Source organism: Episyrphus balteatus, chromosome 3 (assembly GCF_945859705.1).
Source record: "Episyrphus balteatus chromosome 3, idEpiBalt1.1, whole genome shotgun sequence".
NCBI classification, from domain to species: Eukaryota; Metazoa; Arthropoda; class Insecta; order Diptera; family Syrphidae; genus Episyrphus; species Episyrphus balteatus.
This window is the reverse complement of record NC_079136.1, coordinates 76,938,393-76,958,362: the sequence shown is the minus strand read 5'-3', so window position 1 is coordinate 76,958,362 and position 19,970 is coordinate 76,938,393. Positions and strand designations below refer to the sequence as shown.

Genomic DNA, 19,970 nt, shown 5'->3' with positions numbered 1-19,970 from the left:
TTTTTTCAGTAATAGAGAACGTAACAGTGTAGGTATTCGCTGACAAATGGGAAATCAGCATGCAGAGATGTAGACAATTTTTTGATTCAACGTTATGAAATACAATTTTTTTTTAAATTCCGATGTTTTTTATTGTAACAACTAATTAAAATTGAAAACTATTTTTAGGAGAAATATGTATCTTCGTATAAATTTAAAAAAATTTGGTTGATTTACGTGAAGACTCGATAAAATCGATAGTTTTTCGTTAGTTAATAAAAAAAAAATACATGCAGTTTTATTGCAATTGCTTTGAACAAAAATTGTGTTGAGTGCAATACGTGTATTTTTTTCAAAGAATTCCATAAAAATTACGCAAAACCGAAAACGCACACAAATCGACCGACGAAGGTGCGGCGTCATCGAAATGTTTGTTTTGATTAAAACTTTGAATTTAAAAGTCGACATCCGATTATAAAAATATTCTGCTTTCAATCACTCATTCATTTCATCAAGGCCTAGCTTCTGTTCGAAAGATTGCTGATGTTGTCTCATCTTATCTTACATTCTGTCCAATAAATATTATCAGTATAAACGGGAAAGAAAGGAAATTTCATTTTTAGACCGAAAGCTGACGGCAGATTTCTTGCTCGAGATGTAACCGTTTAATATACAGGGTGATTCAAGAGGAATGTACCAAAAAGCTAAAAAAAATTGATATTCCATATCAGTCACGTCCTACAGAAATTAAATTAAAAGTATCCTACATCCGTCTCTTTGCTCTCAGCTACATCCCCAACACCATTTTTAGCCAAATCGGTTGAACCGTTCTTGAGTTATAAATAGTGTAAATAAAACGACACCAATAATTGACAACATATTTTAACTTTTACAACCCCGAATTAAAAAAAAAAAAGAATAATAATTTGACACACCCTAATACACATGGTAGATTGGTCGACCTTTTCTTGAAACACATTAATTTTTTTACGTTGATATTACAAAATTTCTACATTTAACATTTTTAAAAATCGATGTATTTTGTGTGGAATGTGCATGTACAAATTCATAATAATCTGTAATCTTTTAATTCTATAAATTTTTCTTCGAAAATAAAATAAATTTAAACTTAACCAACAGAAAATCATAATGCAGAAAAACTTATAATAGTTCTTTTTTTGTTTTCCATTCATTCAGAGTTTTGAAGTACAAATCAATAATATATGTGTGCATCCACCTCTGACCGATTTTCTAAAAATAAAAACGCACAACTTCATTGGGACAGAGAAGATAATGTACTACATATTTAGTATGTAGATCTACTTTTTTTTTTTATTTTTTGTTCTATCTATGAGAAAGTTATGACCCCCCGACATCTAGATCATAACAGCGTCGAATCAAATGAAGAAGATTTTTAGGTTGTAAGGTATTTATATTATTATATGAATTAAAATTCTTGTTGAATGAGAACAGAACTAGTAACTACTAAATAAAAAATGTACTAGTTACTGTGAAAATCGTTATTTTCCTTCTAAGTAAATGAAATAAATACTTTTATTTTATAATCTGCTTCACTTTTCGAAAAATCTACTTTGGAACTTTCCTTACCATTTTCGATTCGACGTTTTCATCCCTGCTGATCTGATGAAAAATGCCATCAGTTTGTATTTTGTAAACAAACCCACCCAAACAAGAATATCCAAAATATCAAAGAAAATCTAAATTTAATTTTTCAAAAGTATAATAGTGTTGTGTGTTTTGAAAACATTGTTGTTACGTATATAATAATAAATTTAAATAATCTTGAAAAAATTCAAGATAATTTTCAATTAGACAAAGATAATTCTAATTGTTTCTTTTATAGAAATAATAAATTCTGTACCTTTTGTTATAGGATCGTCGTGATGACTTGAAATTTGTAAAAAACACATTAGAGAAAGTTCAGCAACCATCGAAAACCACCCGCAGAATGATGGATCAGGTAGAAAAAGTAAATAATTTTAAATCAAATTACTTTATTTTTCTAATTTAATAACAAAAAATGTGTTTTAGACAAAAGCATGCCTCATGGATCATTCAAGTAGTGTTGAAGACTCAATACTTTTGCTTAAAAAAGGATCAATGGATGTAAAGAATGTGTCGGGATCCAATGAAAATGGAGGTAAGTTTAAACAAACTTTTTTTTCTTCTTGTTTGTTAGGCCTGGTGCACATGGCATTGTACGATTGTACCGCGCGTTTTTATCGCATTCACTTAACCGAATAATAACAGTGACGTATACAGTTTACACATAGAATTATTCACAAATTACTTGTTCATAAGCAAGGCAAAAATACGTGGGGTACCACGGATGTAAAAAAAGATCCAGTGGATGTTTAAAGTTTTTAGAATATTGTTTGAAAATATGCCATTGAAAGAAAAATAAAAGACATCTTAACATATTACAGCAAAATATTTTGAATTGTAGGTTCTTGTTTAGTAACCACCAATGAACTTTATAAAAACTGTTTTTAATACAACCATGGTTATCAATAAGTTTATTGTTTTTGTATTAATTTTTTATTCAATTTCATTTATTAGACCAGGAAAGTATGTATGGGTCAAAATCATCTATTGGGAAATTTCGAGGTTCGAATTAAAAAAAAAATCAACTTTGTTTTATAAAAATAAAAATTTCATGCTCAAATGTTCGGTATAGCTAACATTTATCGGTTCATTAATGCGCAGAGCATACAAAAATGTATTCTTCAATTAACCGCCAAACACCAAAAGTAGTACTAGATGAACCTTCCCCGAAATGGTGGTGATTTCCTCAAAAAAACTGTAGATCTAGAAATAATATCAATTTGAATAATGCAAAGTTATATTAAGGTAGTGTAAAATTTGATGATATTTTTATTTCGTTGTTCAGGGCCCAGTTATAGCTATCATTGAAATGCATCATTGAATTTTTACTTTCCAATTTTAAGCTAGTGAAACAAACAAAAATGATCATATCGTGGGCACAAAGCCAAAACCACGAATCTGCAAAATTGTAGTTTTGAGAAAAACGGCTTCAAAGTTTTGGAAACACATGCAATCTTATGGAAACTCGTGCAACAAGAAATGATGTTTTAGGCTTCTAGGCAACAGACGGAGGATTGGGATTGACGCAGTGAATAGAGGGACCGATAACAAGTAAAATGACACATTAAAGTCAAAATGTACAGAAATGCAGATTCGCGGTTTTGGCGTTGTGCCGACGATATGTGGTTATAGAATATTTTCACTTAAAAAAATATTTGATTTAAATATTTCTTAAAATAAAATTTTATCATGGTATTTTCAGTAATGACAAATTTGACATGCAATAGTTTGGTTTTGACTATGAAGGGGTACAAAACGATCAAAGTCCATTGAACAAAAATTTTCAATCTTTAAAAATGAAATTTTATGTATATTATGTCCCCAAAAATTAATAAAATCTTAGTTAACCAGCGTCACCTACGTTTGTGAAAACAAACTTAAAGTTAGTTTAGTTTAATTTCATGTAGGGGAGAGTGGGGCAGTTTTGAACACTTTTTGCTTTCGCAACTGCTAGAAAGATATTTATTCGATTTATTGATCTGTTAAGTTTACTTATATGAAGCAGTGATATTGAACTTCGATTTTAAATTATATCTGGTTATTTTAGCATATTATTTATATTTAATTTTAATTTTAAACCAATATTAGATCTTATGTTCAAAAGTGCCCCATGTATGGGGCAGTTTTGAACATGAAAGGGGCAGTTTTGAACATCAGTATTATTTTCGTTGTAATGAATAAATAATACTTAACTTTTTTTTAGTTTTTTAATAAGAACATACAAAAACTCCAAATTGATTATTATATCATATTCAATTAACCAACAAATAATAAAAACTCAGACAAAATAACATTAAAATTTTAACTATAGTTAACAGTTTATCACATTTATAAGTTCAAAAGAAAAACAAAAACCAAGAAAAATTAATTTAAAATGTATCTTAGAAAAATGGTATTCATTCCATTTATGCTTCTCAGAGTAAAATAGATTTATTTTCAATATACATATATGGATATATTTCTAGACATTAAATCAAAATGTTGACAAAGCGGATGTTCTTCATGTACCGGAACATTAATTGGTGTAGGTAGCTTGACTTTAATTTCTATAACGCTTAAGCGGTATATAATCGAGTTCTCATCGAGAACAGTCTAGCAGAACTTGAAGAATTCAGGAATTTTTTTAAATCTTCAATTATGTTGTACATATTCCCATTTTTTCTTTAATTTTGCCCACAAATGCAAGTTTCATTATTTTTTTTTATAAGAACATTACGATTTATTAAATAAAATACATTCAAGTGTCCTTAAAATGTCTGATACAAACTGCTCGGGGCGGTTTTGAACATGTTCAAAACTGCCCCAACACACTTGTTCAAAACTGCCCCCACTGTGTCAACGACATAAAATGTTGAATAAATATTTAACAATAATATATTCATTCAAAAATTCACCGTCAATTAGTTTAAAATTCATTAACCATTAACAAAAACTGTATTGCGTTTTGAAATCACGTACCAATTTTTTTTTAAACTCTTACAACTAAAAAACTGAAATAATGCAAAACCACTATAAAAATAACCTTCCACCTATAAATCTGAAAGTCAGCCGAGATAACGATGGAAAGTCGTTGACATTTATGGATATCGTGTTGACGGGTTCAAATATCGAAATACTTCTAAAAAAGATTGATATACTAAAATTTTATATGCAGTGTTCAAATGTGCCCCGTGTTCAAAACTGCCCCACTCTCCCCTACCTTTCATGTAGTTGCACTCATTGTAACAAATGATAGCCGTTGATCAGGGAGAATAAGCTTGACAAATAATAGCTTCAAATTCACTGAAAGGGTTAAGTGTTTATTGCGTGACCACTGAGTTACCGTATTTGTTTAGATGACATTTTTATTATTTTTATTCTTATACACAGTTTTTATGCTAAAAATTTTTACAGTGTCAACATTTGTTGTTTTTTTTTTTTTTTGAATAATTAATTTCATATTTAGGATATAATTAGATATTGACAACTGCTTAACTCTTCCACTGCGTAACCATGAAGAATAAATTGGTAAAGTAGTTATTTTAGATCTATGTATTTTAATGAATTCAACAAATTTCATATAATGTGACCAGTTTTTGAAAATTTTTTGACTATATTCGCCTTGTGATTACTTACAAATGTCTTAGATTCATATTTCCCGATGTAACATAATAAGTTGAAGCTTTTTGCTATTTTTCCTCCGTTTTTAGAAAAGTTGAAACGTTCATAAATATAGAAATATTATTCAACACATCTGCTGCAAAGGTAATTTTTTTTTTATTATTGATTAAAATATAACCATTCTAATAATGATTTCAATATTGTTTTTTTTTTTTTTTTTCAAATTTCACTATGTTCCAAATTTCACCGAATTCGGAAATTTTCTTGCTTGTGTTTAAATATTTTTTAAATAATTTCAACTTTATACCAGTAGCACCCAACGTTTTTTTGAACGAAACACTAGTTAGTGGCGTATAGCAATGTAAGTTGTATGCTTTTATCACAAAAGCACATATTTTTGCTTAAATTAGAAGAAGTCGTTAAACGACAATTTTTATTAAAATTTTAATTTTTTCTCAAACACCATAAAAAACCCTAAAGTAGGTGTCTCCTTTAAACAAATACAAATGTTTACCAATACCAATTTTTGGCGTTCTTTTCTTTTCATTTAATTTAAAAACTTATTATTTGAATTTTGATTTTGAATTGATAAATCAAACGTTGGAGTAGAAAAAAATACTTATTCAACTTAAAAATGTTGCTAGACAATGTTGTTGTGAAAAAGCTCCTTTAAGCTATCCACTTATGTTGCAGAAATTCTCATTCATAGAATGAGCATCTTCCACATGCTATTGTACATTCAATGACCTCGCTGGTTGATAAAATCGTGACAAATCCTGTGGGGACATTTCTGTCTTATAATTCAAGCTATATGGTATCTTCATATTTTTTTTACTAAACAAAAACTGTGTAAAATTGAAAACATTTTCATACTTTTTTTTAAGGTAGCTATTCGAAAAGTGAAAATAGTTAGCTAGTGCTTAAATAAAGAGTGTATACATTTTTAAATAAACATTTTATCTGAAAAGAATTTATGTACAATTTATTCACTTTTATGAATTTTTTCGTGTACGCAAATATTATAACAGTCGATGTGCAAAAACAACTCATCCTTTAACATAAACAAAATAGGGGGTGATAACGACGCTATGACTTGTTTCCTTTTTTCCTTTTTTTTTTCGTTTTTCTGCATTCAACGTCTCCCACTTAAGCCATATTTTCGTTGCATCTAACTGCATTTCTACAGAAAAAAGAATATAAAATTATACATAGCTAGGTATGGTTTGTCTAATCAAACCAAAGATACTTATCCCAAAATCTAGTATGAGTGACCTATTTAATGGAAAACTATATCAGTATAATGCAGTCTAGCAAACACATTTCGTTATAGCTAGTTGAAACCAATACAACAAGAGAAAATTTTCACGGGGATAGCAACAATAGATTTTAAATTGTTCTATAAAAAAAAAAGAAAACAATTTATAGGCCATTGTCCTGAAACGATTTCACTTTGTGGTGGCTTAACGATAGTTTTGAAACCTCATTTATAGTGTATATGAAATTTTTAGGTGTATTCTACTAAAATACATTTTTATTTATTTTTGTTGTTGTTTTATTTTTCAGATAAACTTAAAAACACACTTGGTTTAGCAGGAGGATTTGATAAGTCAATTCTTCAAATATCCGATTGGCTCACACTAGAACAGAATATCGTTAAAATGCAAAGCGTTAGTGTAGATGATATTGATGCAATACGCACTGCTATAGAAAAACAAAATGTATGTAATTTTATTATAAAGATAAAAACTATTCATTATGTACTAATAATATTTATTTGAAATTTTTAGAAAGTTTTACGTGAACTTGACATGAAAAAACCACAATTAAATGAATTGGTTCACACAGCAGAGATTCTAAAAGGTGACCTTAAACGGCAGCAGTTACAGGAAAAAGGTACGTACTATGTATATTGTATATTGCTGAGTTCCGTAACTGTGAACGAAAAAAGTTGTTTCTGAATTGAATCGCTTAGTTGATAGAGATGGGGTATTTCACGTCAAGCGGACAAAGAAAAAAGTCATGGGTCTTCAAATTTGTTCATATTTGGAGTAGTACCTCCTGATTCAGAAGGATTGTAGGCCTAAAAACTTCTAGTACAACCAAATGAAAAACACCAGCATTCAGTTGGCCTCAGAAATGGAACAATAGAAAATAGGGAGGCGCGATCTCTACAGGTGGATCACTAGTGTGAAGCCTATGGTTGATTTTTTGGCTTTTGAATTTTGTTAAGCTGTGGGTTAGGATTTTTTTTGGGAAATTTTGATAGATTAAATGAAGTGGTAACAAAATTATGCCAAAAATCGAATATAATATGACAAATTAGAAGTTCTTTTTAATTCTAAATCGGAAATCGATTTTTGTGTAGAAAGGAAACCGGAAGTAAACATTTTGTTTACTGAAATTATTAAACTTCTTAAAATAAAATTTGAAGAGAATCGAAGCTTAACTAAGGAAAAGTTTTTTTGCCAGAAAACTATGTTTTAAAACCCATTACCGTCCGTTGTACAGTTGAAAAAAAATGCTATTTCAACATTTTTTATGTACAGTTTAAGAAAAAAGTTATATGAAAAATTTAAATTGTTTATTTTGTATAGTAATATAAATATGAGGGTAGAGTGAAAACTAGAGTCAAATTGTTCAATAAAAAAATAAACAAAAAAAAAACATTAAAAGTTAATTTTTGTTAGGCGTATTAATGTTAAGAAGGTATCAAAATATTTGTTTTGTTAATGGAATATCTTATCCGAACTGTAATTCTACTAAAAGAACATGTATTTGATCAATAAACGTCGATTATAATCGAATATTAGATAGGGCTTATCGTTCAGTATACTCGATTTATCTTTAGCAGATATGAGCGCCATCTGTTGAGTTTTTGAACGGTTTTATTATTAGAATAATAGTTTCATGAAATGGGGCCCTGGTCCAAGTGCAAAATGTTGATTCTAAGAAAAACGCATCTCAATGTTTAAATCACGATTTATTAGAACGGAACGAAGGAAGCAAAGACGCATCTCCCCCTTAGAGCCGTTTGCTGAAACGAGACTTAAGGATTTAAAGTCTACATAAAACCTTATGTGACAGTTTACGCAGAGGAAAAAATAGAGAATAAGAGTTTATGCTTTACTTAAACATTAAAGTTTCGTTTAAGCAAATGGCCCTTAGTGTCTTAATTAGTTTTCATTAAGTAGGTATTTGTTATATTGCAAGGAACTGTAATCTTTCTTGCTTTGGAGGTGTGATATATGTATATGTTATGTATATTTGTACATATAAAATGAAGTCTTTTTAATTTTATCATTTGCAACTCAGAATTGCTGGTATGACTTATATGATTTTTATGAACTTGTTGGATTCGTTTTTTTTTGAAAATAGCAGAATAACTAATAAAACAACGAAGAAAAATTGAGAAAAAATTTAGTATTAAGTGGCTTTTTTATAATATAAATCTCAAGGTAGTGTTGAAAGATTTCTGATTTTATTTTCTTCATTTTTAACTGGAGATGTTTCCTCGGTCATTGGAATAGTAAATTTTTTATATTTATATATGATATAGATGGTGTTGTAAAAAAACACGGACAAAATGTAAATGGTGTAAAATTTCCATTATCCCATACAAAGGAAGAACTACCTATACAATTGTCTACGTATTGGTGGCTGAATGTGAACCCAAAACCTCTGACAAATAATTTTTTTTTTTTTTTCAAATTAGATTTTTTAAAACAGTTTGATAATTCTTTTAAGTTTCTTTACATAAATTAATAGCACTGTCCAACGTACAAAAATTTTCCAGAACGTTATTAATCATTTATGACTAGATGGAGAGCGCTGATTCCGAACACAACATTAGTTTTTCTCTAGCAACTCTAGTTTTAAAATTATTCATAGTACCTATGAACAGGCCCCCAAATGGAAAAATTAAATGTTTCCAAAACTAGGGGTTAGAGTCAAACTGTAATCCCGAAGAAGTCAAAGTCCCGAAAATCCGGAAAACCAAAAACCCCGTAAACCTAGAATTCCGAAAAACCAAATGGGATCCCGAAAAATTGCGCAAATTTTTAATTTTATATAATTTTTCGGTATTTCGATTGCAGAAGAATAATCGTAAGGCTAAAGATAACAAGTAAAGGCGTTAAAAAAACAATATTACTGTATAGTTCCGTTTCGTGATTTAAAGTTCTATTTGTGTTTCAGTAGTGTTGTTACTGTTTTATTTTCGGGATTTCGGCCTCTCATTATTTTCGGTTTTCAGGATTGTGGGTTTTTGGAATTGTGTTCTTTTCTAAAAACTAAAGCTGCTTGAAAGAAATCAATCAGCCCTATCGTAAGTTTCACGTGTAATGTTTTTCGCCCGAAATATTTTTGTTTGCCCTGAATTTAAAAAGCTATCATGAGTTTCACCCGAAGGGAATTTACATATTCCGCTAAACTAGTTTCTTGTTGGGCACCAAAATTTAAGTGAGTGAAGAGCTGTCAAATATTACCAGAAAAAAAAGTTGAAAATACAGAGAGATGTCCGAAAGTGAACAACTTTTCGCCCTGAACTCACAATAGGCGAAAAGTGAAATTGAATTTTTCCGAGTGAAATCTTGTTCACGTAAAAGTAAGTAATTAACATTGCTTGCCATGTCACTAAAATGGAAAATGTAATTTTTCTTAAAAACGACTCTGACGATATTGATAAAAAAATACCTGTACTGTGGCAGATAAAGTCGTACTTTTAAAATAAAAACAGAAGTATTTTTGTACCTTTATTAACGGTACCTGCCATGGACCCGCTTTTTTATTTCCGACTTTCTCATAAACGACTTAACCGATTTCAACGAAAATCTTAATGCAGAAACGAAGTAGTCGTAATATTAAAATGCCAAAAAAATTTTTGTTTACTATTAAAAACTCAATTTTTAGAAAATGGATTGATAGACTTTTTGGAAAATTTATTTTTGTGTTGAATAAAAATTTCTTTAGAATAGCATACCAAATTATTTTTTGATACATTTTTCATTTTTTTATACAGGGTGTCCCAAAAGTAATGGATCAAACGAAATATGCTGATTGGCCTACTAAAAGGCTCTCAGAATTTGGTAACTTGTTCATCCCAAATCCTTACGGTTTTCGATTTAATGCAATTCTTGTGAAATTTCGAAAAATCCCTACTTGGCAACAGTATTCTGCTTCCTGCGCCCATTATTGATTTTTGTTTTTTTTTTAATTCTTTTACGAAAACATTGCTAAATAATTAGGAACAATTAAATAATCAAAATATTTTGTATTCCATACGCCATTTCGCTGCAAATTAACTAACAGTTTCAAGTTTTATAAAAAATCTATTTCTAACTTTTATTTGAGAGCAACACCACAAAAAAAATTTGTACGGTGTGAAAATGGTTTATTATTTTAAAAAGTTGCCCTGTTATTGTGGTTTTCAAAAAAGTATTAAAGATTCCAAAGTTACAGTTAGATCGCAAAATATTACAATTTTAATTCAACAAAACAGGGTTTTTCAGAGCAAAAATACGAACAAAAATAGAGGCTTTTGTTCAAAGAAAAATAAACAAATAACAGTTCGAGAAAATGTGTTTATTTTTGGTTGTTTTTTCTTCTGTTTTGTTGAATTAAAATTGTAATATTTTGCGATCTAACTGCAACTTTTGAAACTTTTATACTTTTTTGAAAACCACAATAACAGGGCAACTTTTTAAAACAATAAACCATTCTCACACCGTACAAATTTTTTTTGCGGTGTTGCTCTCAAATAAAAGTTAGAAATAGATTTTTTATAAAACTTGAAACTGTTAGTTTATTTGCAGCGAAATGGCGTATGGAATAAAAAATATTTTGATTAATAAATTGTTCCTAATTATTTGGCAATGTTTTCGTAAAAGAATTCAAAAAAACAAAAATCAATAATGGGCGCAGGAAGCAAAATACTGTTGCCAAGTAGGGATTTTTCGAAATTTCACAAGAATTGCATTAAATTGAAAACCGTAAGGATTTGGGATGAACAAGTTACCAAATTCTGAGAGCCTTTAAGTTCCCCAATCAACGTATTTCGTTTGATCCATTACTTTTGGGACACCCTGTATAAAAAAAATTGAAAAAAAATGTCAATGTAAAAAAAACTTTTATTCCTAGGAATAAGCTCTAACTGAGGTTTATCTGACTATTGAAAAATTTGCCCTTAATCAAATCAAATTTTTTTCTTTTGCTATAAGAAACTTTAACATTGAAGACAACTTTTACTATAACAACACTTGTGCATTTTATTTAAATTTACAATTTTTAAATAAAAAGTTTGCAAAATCTAAACAAAATTAAGGAGCAAATGTGTGAATTACGCCGAGTTTTCAATCTAGCTCTTAGATTATTCGAATTGTCTACGAATTATAAGTTTAATTGTGTTTATTTGGTAAAATTCAAATAATTATAAAGTTTGAATTTGTTGTTACCATTAAAATTGAATTTTCTTACGAGTCCAATACTACATTTATGAAGGTAAAAACAAAGGTAAAAATGTTCACCCTCTCATTGTTTTCCTTTGTTTTTTTTTTTTTGTTCATACAAATTCAATGCTAGTAATGTTTTCATTTAACATTATTTTGTCACCCTTTTTCTTTATATCCCATTCAAATGAATTCTCTCTTTCTAAAATACGATACATTTATATTGCACCCCCTTCACAGGAAGAAAAAACGGAAAATGAATGAAAAAATATAAATGCAAACAGAGACAGAAACATTTGTCCAGGAATAGTATTCTTGTTCCACCTTCATACCCCAAATCTTATCTTCAGGTGTGTATTAAAATCTCTCTCCGATTTATAAATGCAAGTATACACTGCTTTTTGGTTTTGACAAATTCTTATCAATCGCTTATTATTTACACCATCATTTGACATGCGCCAAATGAACCAGGGGTGGTATAAAATAAAGCAATACTTGCTTTGATACCAGAGTACATCAGGAGCGAGACTTATAAAAGCTTTTATTTTGAAGTTCTCTGGCTTATGGAATGTCTCTTCCGACCAGAATACTGTATAAACGCTTCATGGTTGAACTTTTTTCTATCTGTGCAAGTGTGCTGTGCTGCAGTCTAGGAAGAAGAAGTTTTTTTCTTAAACAAGCATTCGATTGTTTTACATTCGGATTTTCGGTTGTGAATTAAAAAAAAAAGAAAAGAAAAATACTTAAATATAAAAATTAAGGTGGTTTTCAAATTTAAAAAAATCTTATGTAACAAAACAATTCAAAGAATAAATTTACATTCAAACCAAAATGTATCTAAAAAGGAAAGAAATCAATGAAATGGAATAGATTCTATTTAATCTCCAAATCTATCTAATCTAGGACTTTTCATATAAATATCATTAAAATTGGCAATCATAATATATTTATGAAATAAACTTGAGATAAATGTGTTGAAAAGTATTTTTCAAAAAAATCTCAACTTCATACAGAGTAAAGAATAAAATATATTCTTCCTTGCCCAACCCTTTACTTCATACGAAAAATGAAAACTTAAACAGCGAAAAATGCAGTAAAGTAAAATGAACTTAAAGTACACTTTTATACGTATTCTCGTCAATCTTTTGAATTGTTTCTATAGTCGATTATATTCATAAAATTTTAATCCCAGAATTGTTCGAGTTTTTAAGCAAACCTAAACATAATTTTTCATTCGCTATACACCCACCCCTTCACCACAATATTTTACTATCGCATGCTCAAACCGTGTCGTCGTCGTTGTAGCACATTCCGGCAAATAGGGTGAATGTATCCTGAAAACAAGAAGAAACAAAAAATAAACTTGGATGTCGAAATGCGGAAAAAAACTTAAAGAAGAAGAAGAAGAAGGAATATACAAAATTTCTACTCTAGTAACTCGGTAATAGTTATCAAAAATAATTGCTATATATCATTTTTGCATCATATCAAAATACTAATAAAAAACATATCGTTATAATTAAGTGTCTATACAAAAGTGTATAGGTATTTTAATCATAGGCACAATTTTTTAAAAATTAAATAGAAGAAAAGTATTATCCAAAAACCTTAAAAACAAAAATGTTGCAAAATAATAATGCAAACGGCCCCGAAGCACATGAAATGGCTCCTGAAATTTCGAAACTTACATCTGAGCTTGCAGCTCAAGCTGCTTTTCGAGCTCAGCAGTTGCAAAGAAAGCAAGACTTTTCGGAGGAGACATCATCATCAAGAAGAGTTCCTGCGATACCAGCTCGCTCCTGTGATGTAAATCGGCCACCGCCGGAAATCCCTCCGAAGCGTAATAGTTTAAAACAAATACCGCCAGAAGTAGCTGCATCGCTATCTAATCGAGTACCACCACCACTGCCACAAAAACCAATTACGAGCGCTAAGAATTCTCCGTTACCTAATGTGAAATTTGCTAATAAATCGGGTGGTGGTCCGCCACCCTCAATTCCATCAATCGAAAAGAGCACAAATCCTTTTGACTATCCTATGGAACCAACTTCGGTTGTGCTAACAAATACGAAAAATTTCGGTCAGTTAAATGCTGAAGCTTTAGTTGGTGCTTCCGAAGTCAAAATAAAAGGGCCAATTTCTGTTCCATTAGCAACAAATAAAATACGACAATCACCCACCGAGGAATATGGTTCAGAAGATGCTCTTCGTGGTATTGAGAGTGGTCTTCGTAATATGGAACGGGCTATGCAAGAGCAAATGAATTTAAGATCTTTGGAAGCTGCAATTCCTCATTCGAATTTTCCCATGGATTTTAAGAGTCTTGGCGGCGGAGGAGGTGTTGTACATCGTCCAACAGGTGCTCTCAATCAAATTCGTGGTTGGGAAAGAAATTTGGAACAGCTTAAACTTAATGAAAATAAGGTTGGTGGTGGAGTTGGCCAAATGGCCCCATCAGGATGTAATGAAGAAGTAAAGCTTCGTCAGAATTCTCATATAAATTCTGGCCAAATGGATCATAATAATGCTCGTGGAAATATTGAGCATCATATGAGATCTTTAGATCGTAATTTACCACTTGAGCTTCAATATAGTCGTTTTCGCAATCAACAACAACAGCAGCAACAACAGCAACAGCAGCAATATCAAATGGGACCGACAAATGCTGTTGGTAATGTATCACAAGGCCCAATGCCGTTGAGTAATGAATTTCGTGAACATATTCGACAGCAATTAATGGGAGGTGTTGGTATTGGTAATCCAATGGTTCCGCATACAGGAAATACTCCCGTGTCACCAGCAGCAGCTGCTCTCTTACAACATCAAGCACAATCGAGACAAGCAGCTTCAGCGGCAGCTGCTGCAGCTGCAGCTGCTAACAATGTACCAAATGGTTTGTCTAGAGAGGAGCTGCGAATGAGACGGAGATCATCGCATGATGAAACTCAAATGCCACAAGGAGGACCGGGAATGCCGGGTAAATATTATAAAGAATTATTCATTTCAAGAAATAGAAAGAAGTGAAATTTGTAAGTTAAAAAAAGCAACGGAAATTAAGATTTATGTATTTCGAGAATATTTGTCATTATTTTAATTTTTTTGCTGCAGTTAACTGCTTCAGTGGGAAGCAAGTCTGACCCGGTTTGACTCAAGGCGAGGTCCATTCCCTCCATATCTTCGCCTTTTCCAAAACCATGAGATTTAGTGATTTTGTCTGGCTGCCGGATAGGGAAGATTGTTCAGTGATTAAAAGGGGTTGGCAGAGGGGTTTCACTTGGTATGTTGGGTTAAGGAGTTTGCAGTTGGAAAAGGAAAACATCTAGCGTTTTTATTGCTAAGGTCCCTTTGGATGCTGATTTTTCAGTTTCATAGAAGGAATAAGGCCCTGATGGTTTTCTTTTCAATTTTGCCGAATTTATAGAGAAATTCATGATGGACCTTCATTATAGCCTCGGTTAACTTGGCCTCAGGCGACTTAACCACGGCCGACTTGGCATCAATGCTTGACACCATAAGTGGCCTTTTTTCTTCTGCCGTACTTTTCAGCACCCTCCAGATCTGGACTTACAGTTCTTCGTTTTGAGCTTGTGTAAGAGCAAAAGCCTTCCTGTTCTCTTGCCCATTGCTTTTTGGTAGAAATACCGCGATGTGTTGCATTTTTGGGTCTTTTCAACTTCTTGCCTCTGAGATGGAGTTGTTTCGTTTCTCTCCTTCTTACTCTGATTTGGCTTTTGGGAGGTTCAACTGGGCTCGTCTTCTTTCTATTCTCCATCATTTTTAAAACTTCTTCTCAAGACAGACCTTGCCGCAGGTCTGAAATGAAAAAAAAAATACAATTTTTATTAGTGAACAACAAATAATGTGGTTTAATTTATTGTGTAGACATATTTTATTACAAAAATAATGATAATTACAAGGATGAACAAAGAGGAACGCATATTTAAAATGATACGAAATAGCGAAGTTTCTACAGAGCGAGTTTTTTTTATCTTCAATATTCAATTCAACACTTTTTTGAAATTCAGTAAATTTGCATGTCTTCAAATGCAGCTTGTGTCTACACCAGTTGCATATTTGAATAGTATTCTCATTTTTTTTTTATTCACTTAAAATTTAATATCGGCTCCAACGATTTTGTTTAAAAAAAATTCAAGTATGAATTAGTTTTTAGGCAAGGTCTATCTTTTGAAAAGAAAATTTTTGTTTGAAACCGTTTTTTTTTTCAAATCTGACTTTCTGGCAAGCTACAAATTCAATTTAAAAAAAAAATTATAAAAAAGCATTTATATAATTTAAATATGAATTATTAAAAGTAAAATTTTGAAAACAAATTATTTTTGGATTAAAAAAAAAAAATTTGATTTTTTTTTTTATCAAATTTTCGAAAACGGGCATACCAATTTTATTTAACAACTTTTTTTAAAATCGTCTCTAACGAATTTGATTTTGTTTTTTAAATGCATCTTAATAAAACAAATAAAACTGCATACTTGTTTTAGAGCTCAATTTGATATTAGGTACTGTTTTAATTCTTTGAAAAACGTATTTTATGGTTTTTTAAATGCCCGTGCATTTTATTTTTTCCTTACTTAAAATTTCATATCGGTCTAAACCTGATGAAAACAAAAATTTTGAATGTTTTTACTATTACTCAAAATAAGCGATTCACAATTTTACCAGAATTAAATCATTAAATCATCAATTTAATTTATATAAAATATTTTAGCAATGAAATGAGTATATGACTATAAGAAATAAAATCACTCGTTGGGAAAGTGACTAGTATTTTCATATGATTTTCTTTTATATTTTTAAAAAAGATAAACAACTTTTTTCGCTTGCTCCTAATTGTTCTGCGGATTTGGACTACCTACGATGTTGTTTGAAAGGTAATACTATGGTTCAAGAAAAGTTTGAAACTGCGTGACGAATAACAAACATTATTTGTAGTACTAATAAATAATGAACTTAACAAATTTTAGATCACTAAAACTGCAGACATGTTTTTTTTTAACGAAGTGTGAAAATTGTTTTCTTTTTTTCAATTAAAAGAATGGTTTTTATTTAATTAATATAATAATTTTGCTTTTTATACCGTACTTTCTACTCGAAAAATAACTAATAATTTAATTTATATTTTTAGTCACAAGATTGCGAGAGCATTGGGATGATACATCACAAGCCGTTTTGCAGCGATCAGCACAACTCAAAAATATGCTTGGAGACTCTCAAAGGTATATATTTATATCAACATAATATACATTCATTAAATTCGTTGTCTTTATAGATATGAAGCTAAGAGACTGGAAATTGAAAAATGGTTAGCTCGTATGGAAAATCGAGCAGAACGAATGGGAGCTGTTGCAACTACAGCCGATGTATTGGAAGCACAGCAAAAGGAACAAAAAGTGAGTTTTTATGATACTTACAGCGACTTAACTTTAATTGATTTTTCAAAAACTTTCAGTCTTTCCACGCTGAGCTTCATCAAAATAAACAGCAAATCGAACTTTTCAACACACTTACACAAAAATTAATTGCTGTGTATGCATCTGATGATACATCCAGAATAAAGAAAATGACCGAATCTGTAAACGTTAGGTAATTATTTTAAATTTGTATTTGCATGCTTAGAGCAGGAAACAAACATCCAGGTTTTAATCAAAACCAACACTACGATGATTGAGAAGTTTAAAAAAGTGGTTTACGTCATGTCGCCTGAAACTTCGTACAGATGATTTTCCAAGACCCGTTTTTAATTTTTTCAATATCTCCTTTTTAACGTACATATATGTACATATATCTCCCATATAACGTTTTCTAAGTATTGTTATTTTTTCGAAAACGGTTGTCAGGATTTAATTTGTGTTTTTAGTTTTTAGTTTTTCTCAAAAAAATCGGATAACGGAAATATGGCCTGTTTTTTGCGAAAATTAACACATTTTTATGGTATGGTATGCATATTTCGTCAAATTCTGAACGATTTTCTTTAAAATTTTACAGACAGATATTTGTCATCATTAAAAAAAAAGATTTATTCAAATTTTCAAAAAAAAAATTTGTTCAATTATTTTTTTTTTACCCTCTGTACTTAGCTACAAAAGCAACTACGTGCGACCCAGTCGTGCATTTTTACAAAACATTTTATAGATGATGTCAATCTCTTAATCACTAGTTCTTTTTCTAGTATCCTGGAGGTGAGACTATGTTCATTAGCTGTTTTTTGTTCGCTGAAACCGAGTCCTAGATAACCTCTAAAAGTGTTGACAGACACCCAGAAACAAAATTTTTTTGAGGTTATGTCAAAAACCTGACGTGACGGGGTAAAATAAATTTCGTATTTTGTTTTAGCAACCGAAAAAACATATAATTAACATAGTCTCACCTCAGGTCACAATTTGTTTCGGGATTGTTGAATTTAAAGAAAAAAACTAATATTGTTTTTGGAATCAGCATTCTCCAGTCAGATATGATTAAGAACGACCTGAAAATTTTGTGGGTGCTATCGAAAATCAAGAAATATTTTGAAGAATTTGGTCTAGGTTTTAAATAAACTAGAAAATAGTTTAAATAAGATTATGTGGCTGCACTTTTTTCCAAGTTTAGTACATTTTTTATTAAGTTTTTTTTTCCTGAAAACTTAGAAATTTTAACAAGATATAAAATGCAGAAACTTAGAATTGTTGATTAAACACTTTTATTGTACCTATAACTCATTTATATTAACTGTTTTTTGCAAGCCCTTCAAAAGTAACAAGAAAACCATTTTTAAACTAATTACTGTCCTATCTCTATTGAGCTAACCTTAGCTAAATAAACAATTTTTTTTTTAAATCGAATTAAAAGTACATTCAAATGGCTTTGAATTCTTTCTCAATTTCATCCAAAATGGTCAATTAGCTCGATGGTCACAATTTTGTGTAGTAACTATTATCAAATAAAAGTAAATTCTTTTTATAACTTACGCGTAAAACAATTTATTTTAACAAAAAAAAAAAAAATACAATGTAATTTGTATTCAGTATGTAGCTCATTGTCATTTTGCGCGTTAAACAAAAACAAACGTTTGCTAAGGATGAACGAAACTTATCTCTTTGTTTTGTACTAAAATGTTCGAATATCTGCATGGGTTCAAATTTCGTTTACAATTTTTACTAAGTCCCCTCAAAAGTATGTTTTATGATGAGGACCATTACTAATTTTGTATTTACTTTTATGGAAACTAAGAAACCAACAATTTTTATTTTTTTTTTATTTTCATTCCTTTTCTTCCTGCTTAACGAAATTTAGTGTACATTTTAAGTTGACTTGTGTCATCTATGTCCTGTACCCTCCCATTACTTTTTAATAATAAAATATTTGCTCTCTGATAAAAAAAAAAAAAACATTTTTGACTATAAATAAATAAATACGAGTTATAATATATTGCAATTCTATTTAATTTCTTAGGTATGCCAATTTAAACAACGGTGTTATTCATCGTGGAAAACAACTACACGCTGCTCTTCATAGTTTACAATCGTTTGATCGTACAATGGATCAGGTATTCTATAGATTGCAAATAGAAGAAAATATTTACTAATGCAATTTAACATTCTAGTTTCTTGCTTTTCTATCGGAATCGGAATCATTGGTTGAAAATGCCGAATCAGATATTGACAGGAATCCTTTAATGTACAGGGTAAGTGAATGGACTTTTTTTTAAATGTTGTAGATGAAATAGATTTTTATTTAAGTAAGTACAAAATTCATTTATTTACAATTTACAACAATTTTGCAATCGGTATTTTAGTTTATAAGCTTTTGCTTTGACTAGCAACTTTTAAAATTTCAAATTATTTGTATGCATTATTTTTTTAAAAATCAGTTAAAATATTTTTCTTATATTTGTTACTTAAATATCAAAAAAGAGATTATGCATATTCTGACATGAATATTTTAATATAATAAATATATTTCTCGACTGTCTTTAATTAATTCATAAGTATTGTCCAGTCTAATTGTTCTGTCGCTGACACCGAAAGAGAATTATTTCCAAAGTACGCGATTCTCTGGTGTTTCAAAATTGCACATAAACTTACAAAAAGGAAACAGTTTCTTTTGATTTGATGTTACATATTGTACAAAACTGGTCAAAACTACCGTTAGAAAAGTTAATAACTCGCATCTTGTTATGAAAATTAATGATATTTCTTTAGGGTATTTGCAGAAATAGTTGCTATTAAAAGATTATATTTTTAACTGGCTGTATATTATCCTGCATTCAGTTTCATTTTTTGGATTATTGGGTATTTTTCCTATAAAATGTTAATATTGCTTATA

General features: G+C 30.0%; 1 protein-coding gene across 10 annotated transcripts in view; it reads left to right on the top strand.

Moving 5' to 3' along the window:
- The window catches only part of LOC129916434 (dystrophin, isoforms A/C/F/G/H), a 105,651-nt gene that overhangs the window by 27,666 nt on the left and 58,015 nt on the right, over positions 1–19,970 (top strand). For 8 of the 10 annotated variants that reach the window (XM_055996394.1, XM_055996393.1, XM_055996401.1 and 5 more), the window contains 10 exons: positions 1,874–1,969; positions 2,032–2,140; positions 6,769–6,923; positions 6,993–7,098; positions 16,469–16,537; positions 16,792–16,882; positions 16,936–17,056; positions 17,116–17,249; positions 19,098–19,191; positions 19,249–19,329. In XM_055996394.1, the coding sequence (XP_055852369.1) occupies positions 1,874–1,969; positions 2,032–2,140; positions 6,769–6,923; positions 6,993–7,098; positions 16,469–16,537; positions 16,792–16,882; positions 16,936–17,056; positions 17,116–17,249; positions 19,098–19,191; positions 19,249–19,329 (1,056 nt within the window). The remainder of the gene's footprint in view (positions 1–1,873; positions 1,970–2,031; positions 2,141–6,768; positions 6,924–6,992; positions 7,099–16,468; positions 16,538–16,791; positions 16,883–16,935; positions 17,057–17,115; positions 17,250–19,097; positions 19,192–19,248; positions 19,330–19,970) is intronic. The other 2 variants (XM_055996395.1, XM_055996403.1) reach the window with 1 other exon arrangement.